This window comes from Eurypyga helias, unplaced genomic scaffold, assembly GCF_000690775.1.
Source record: "Eurypyga helias isolate BGI_N326 unplaced genomic scaffold, ASM69077v1 scaffold33900, whole genome shotgun sequence".
Taxonomy (NCBI): domain Eukaryota; kingdom Metazoa; phylum Chordata; class Aves; order Eurypygiformes; family Eurypygidae; genus Eurypyga; species Eurypyga helias.
In genome coordinates, this window is record NW_010228196.1 from 7,523 (window position 1) to 12,543 (window position 5,021).

A 5,021-nucleotide genomic window follows, 5' to 3' on the forward strand; every position below is an offset into this window, starting at 1 on the left:
CGAGGAGTATGAGCTGAAGTCGAGCAGGAAGGGGTATAAGCGCTACTGGACCAAGGAGATCGAGCGGATGCTGGCTGCCATGGTGAGCGCCGAGGAGCGCAGAGATGCGGCGCTCAAAGACTGCATGAGGCGCCTCTTCTACAACTTCGGTAGGAACAGCAGGGACTGGCAGACGGCCGTGGAGTGCATCGCTGTGCTGGGTAAGAGGCTCTCGTCGTTCTCCCCTACCGTCAAAACACCCTGGTGTGGTTAGGGGTGAAGTCTGATCTCCAGAAGCAAGAAAGGCTTGCTGCCGGCTCCCGGCCTGTAGGTAAAAAGCTCCGGGCTGTGAGAACAGCGTGGATAACGAGCAGCCATCGCCTGGCTCCTTCCTGGCAGTAAATGGCAGAACAGCTGCTGGGTCTGGATGCTGGCAAGCTCCTTCCTCCTCGCGGCGCGCGTAGGTGCGCAGCCGGGCGTTTCTCGCCACTCCGCATAGCCCGGTGGGTCTCTCACGTGTGGGTTAGTGGCTTCTGAAGAAAATGAGGGCAGTGGTGCAGGTAGAGGTATAAACAGCTAACCCGCGAGTCATCTCCTTCTCCACAGCCTTTAAAGACAAAACAGTGCCCACGGCTGTTACCTTGAAGGCAGTCCTGTAAGGCCTCCCCAGATCTTGCGTCCCCGGGGTACAACAGTCTCCTGTCCTCTCTTCTCAGGCCTGGCGTGCTCTTGTACCATGAATTTGCTGCTGTCACGAGGCACCCTGGGATGCCTTTGTTCTGGGAGAACATGAAAGCGCTCTCTGAATGCCGCTGGGGTGGAAAAGGGAGGACAGGCGGGCAGCGAGTGTTTTCTGGGAATGGATTCTCTGGGTGGACAGGGGGGGGCACTGGGAAGCAGCCGCATTAGCCACACTGCAGTACTGGGGCAAGTCCTGGATTGATCCTCAGCAGGGAAGGAGGATGCTTTCAGGCTGAGCTGTAATATGTGCACGTGAAGTCTCTGAAATCACGTGATGTGCCCTCGTTTTGCAGGTGATCAGCTTTAGAACCTCAGAGCTAGGCTGACTGGGGGGTTGTGCTGCCGCTCTCCGCCAGGCCAACGGGGTGGTGATACTGGATAAGCCTATTCTGGCAACTTTCAAGCAGTATTAGGATTCTTAACCAAGTCACTGTCACAGAAGCTGATTCCCCCTTGTTCCAAATTAAGGAGCAGTGCAAAAAATAGTATTTTATACATGTACATTAAAGAAACATCTTTTGAAGTGAAATGATGCGGCTTTTAAACTAAAAACTAGAGGGGAGGGTTTTTAACCTGACGTCAGTAGAAATCTGGAAGGAACGAGGGAAGATACTGTGACTGTCACCACCTTTTACTTGTTCTTCTGGAGTGCTTCTTGGGCATTTTCCTGTTAAGGAAAACAGAGCGGAAATGGAAAGCGGCATTTACAAAAACGCTGTTCGATGAGCAAATGAATCGAGGTGAAAGCCTGACTGACCGGAATTTCTCTTCATCTTACAGATGTCCTGATGTCCCTTGCTACCTACAGTAAGGATGGGGACGGACCGCTGTGCCGACCTGTAATCCTCCTGCCTGCGGAGAGCGCCCCTCCCTTCCTGGAACTGAAAAACTCGCGCCACCCCTGCATCACAAAAACTTTCTTTGGGGATGATTTTATTCCTAATGACATTGTGATAGGCAGCAAAGACGAAGAGAGCAGCAGCGAAGCTTCCTGTGTGTTAGTAACTGGCCCAAATATGGGTGGCAAATCCACGCTCATGAGACAGGTGATTGACTGCATAAGATTTGCAGAGTGCCTCTGTGCTCCGCGTCGGGGCGTGACGTCGCCTGGCTGTTGGTACATGTCAGAGGAGGTCCCAGCAGTGCTCTGCAGCACAGCGCTGCGGTTGCACTGCAAAGACAAGGCACCGTCTGGTAGAAGGTGCCCGTGTTAGAGAGCAGGTTTTCTACTCTCACTCGCTTTGGCGAGGAGTAAGTTTTATTTCTCTTACCAGAGATGGCTGGGGAGAAAGTGGTAGAGTGTCTTTTCTCGTTTTCAAGTGGCCTTATCCAGGACTTGGCATCACCTGGCAAAAGATGCCTCTGCAGGTTGACCAGGATTAAACTAGGGCTGAGCAGCGACTGGGAGGGCAGCCGGGAGTTTGGGAATGGACGCCACTTAACCCGCGTCTGAAGGCTGCCAGGGTAGTGTAGTCGGACTTGAGATCATGGTGCTGCAGCTCTTAAATCAATCTTCGTCTTTCTTCGAGGGGGAACAGAGTTTCCTTCCCTCGTTCTCTGTGTGGGACTGGAGCCCCAGGTACCACGGGAAGCCTTACGTGTGTTACCGTTTGCCCTGCAGGCTGGTCTCCTGGTTGTCATGGCCCAGCTGGGATGCTACGTACCGGCTGAAGTCTGCAGGCTGACGCCCATCGACAGGGTGTTCACCCGGCTCGGCGCCTCGGACAGGATCATGTCGGGTGAGTTGGGGAAATCCAGCCGTCCCGCGTGCTTCTGGCACTGAGTGTGCGACCCGGCCTCGAGTGGCAGGCTGGAAAGGGAGGAGAGCTGGGCAACCGATTGGTCTCAAGGTTCGGAGTAGAAACAGGACTGTGGTCACGCTTGGCTTGATAAGCTTGTCCGCTGTTCTGTTTGGAGACGCGTAGGAGCCCTTTCTAATGGGCGTTAACAGCGGGATGCGAGTGTGAGGGAGTATCTTGGATATCCCCCAGCTGACTGCCTTCCGCTTGCCTGGGTATCCTTCTGTAGGCGTTCTGGAAGAGGACAGTGATGTCGGGCAGCTGTCGTGGAGGAGCTGGTTTTGTACCTCCTGGCAAGGAGTAGAGGTCCCGTGTTTCAGTCGGAATGCCAGCCGTGGCTCTGAAATCCCGTCTCTAGGCAGTGAAGCGAGGCAGGCTTCCTTCTTGGAGCAGTAGATGGCAGTTCTCGGGAGTGTGTTGTTTCTTCCGTGGAGAGGAAGACAGAAGTGGAGGATGGCACAAGAGCTGGAATGGGAAGGTGCCTGTGGCGGCAGGCAGAGTGGCACGGGCCCAGAAAAGAGCGTTTTTCATGGCAGGAAGAGCAGTGTCATGGAAGAGCAGTGTCATGGTTGAGGGCGCAGATTTCCTGTGGTCTTTGCACTGAAAAACGCAGTCGGTGAATGTGGAGGGAGTTGAGCCTACTGAGCTCGGTGTGCAGAGGGGATTTGGAAACAAATCATTCGGAGTTCTTCCTTCAAAACCAGTACGTAGACTTCCCCGCGTCAGGGCTTGTCGTCGCAGCGAGGGTGTTTCGGTAGGGCTTGCTCCACCCGCCTGCTCTCCCTTTGGCTTCATTTCGGCACTGGAAGAGATCTCCGTAGCGGAAGAGCACCGAAGCGCTTATGGCGGAAAGCGGAACGGCCATTCCTGGAGCACTTCCCTGTGGTGGAGAAACAGGGCGCTTTGAACTGCTCTCCTCTGAATGGAGAGCCGCTCTCCTCCCAGGGCGGGCACGAACGCCTCAACCTTTCACTTCGGCATGGCAGAATCAGCTTCCAAATCCATCCTCGACACATCCCTTCCCGCACTGCGTAGGAGTAAGTCGTTCCGTGGCAGTGGCGTTTCCTAGTGGATGCCAACGGGACTTTGGGGAAGTGACTTTTAAGTCTTGTTAACTTGGCTGTGTCATTTTAGGGCTTTATTTTCTCGAGCGAAGGAATGGTTATACCCAAGTGGGGTTAACAACATTAAATCCCGGACGCTGCTTCACACGAAGGCCATCATCGGGATTGCGGGGCGCTGCTTAATCGCTCCCCTTGAAAAACCTGTGGGGGCACGGCAGCGCGAGCGCAGAAAGGGAATACTCGCCTGATGCGGGAGTTACGTGGATCGCTGCGGCGTGGGAGTGTGTGGAATGGCCCTACGAGGGAGCAGTGCCAACCCGCACTTCGCGCCCGTGGGTTCATTTTGTGCGAAGGCCTGATTAACCGTGTCTCTGCTCCTGCTCGTCATCTGCTAGAAAACAACTCTGGGTCTGTGCTTCAGGCCTGGTGCTGTCTGGGTTGCTGGAGCTCCTCCAGGACGCTCAGACCTCGGCGCGGCTTGTCGGCACATAGGAGTGCAGCCTCTGCTTTCCCAGTAATTCGTTACCTTGTGACATCAGCAACACAAATACTGTCCCTTAGTCTTTTTAAAGATTTTCTGCTTGCTTTTTGGCACTGAAAAGCCAAACCCCTTCGCCTACCTCTTGTGTTTAAGAGCAGGAAGGGGCAAAAGTCTCCCCATCTGGTGCCCTTTGTGCCCCTGTCTTTGCCCAGCTGGTACAGCTGACCAGCACTGGGACAGGTCAGCAGATATGGTGCCTAAAACCAACTGGCTACTTGGGCCTGTGCTCTCGGGGACCAAAAACTGCCTTTTCCAACAAATTGAGACCCGCTTCTTGTGCTGGAAATAAGGCTCTTTCATCTCCAGTTTGCTGTGAAGCTTCGGTTTTGCTTGTCCAAGGCTGGTGCAGATTAAATTGGGGTTTAGTTGTGGTTTTCAGGTATTTTGACTAATTCATGGCACTTTTTTTTTATTTTTAAAGGTGAAAGTACCTTCTTTGTTGAATTGAGTGAGACTTCCAGCATTCTCCAGCATGCAACAGTGCACTCCCTCGTTCTTGTGGATGAGCTGGGTAATTGGTCTACTTTGTAATTGATGGGAATTAAATCGGAGGTGAAAGGGGTCTGGGCTGTCCGAAGGGTTCGACCGTAACGCTCGGTTGGCATCGCTCAGGTGCCCCGGGAACGACGGCACCTCCTCCCTCCCCCACCCTTATCGGCCTATCCCTAGCCGAGCTTTCCCGCTTTCCTTTTGGATCACGAATCGGTACGTGGCCAGCAGCGCCCTGCGCACGCGTCTCTGCTTTTCCCTCCCCCTCCCCCCAGGCCGAGGCACAGCTACTTTTGACGGCACGGCCATCGCGAGCGCCGTGGTGAAGGAGCTGGCGGAGAAGATCAAGTGCCGGACGCTGTTCTCCACGCACTACCACTCGCTGGTGGAGGACTATGCGCGCAACGC

The 5,021-nt window shown here is 54.4% G+C and overlaps 1 protein-coding gene across 1 annotated transcript in view; it reads left to right on the plus strand.

Moving 5' to 3' along the window:
• The window catches only part of MSH6 (mutS homolog 6), a gene marked incomplete at its 3' end in the record, with an annotated part of 11,922 nt that extends 6,906 nt beyond the window's left edge, over positions 1 to 5,016 (plus strand). The window contains 5 exon segments of the mRNA XM_010158749.1: positions 1 to 200; positions 1,501 to 1,766; positions 2,342 to 2,459; positions 4,546 to 4,635; positions 4,889 to 5,016. The exon segment at positions 1 to 200 is cut by the window's left edge and continues 9 nt beyond it. Of these exon segments, the coding sequence (XP_010157051.1) occupies positions 1 to 200; positions 1,501 to 1,766; positions 2,342 to 2,459; positions 4,546 to 4,635; positions 4,889 to 5,016 (802 nt within the window).
• Positions 5,017 to 5,021: the final 5 nt, after the last annotated feature.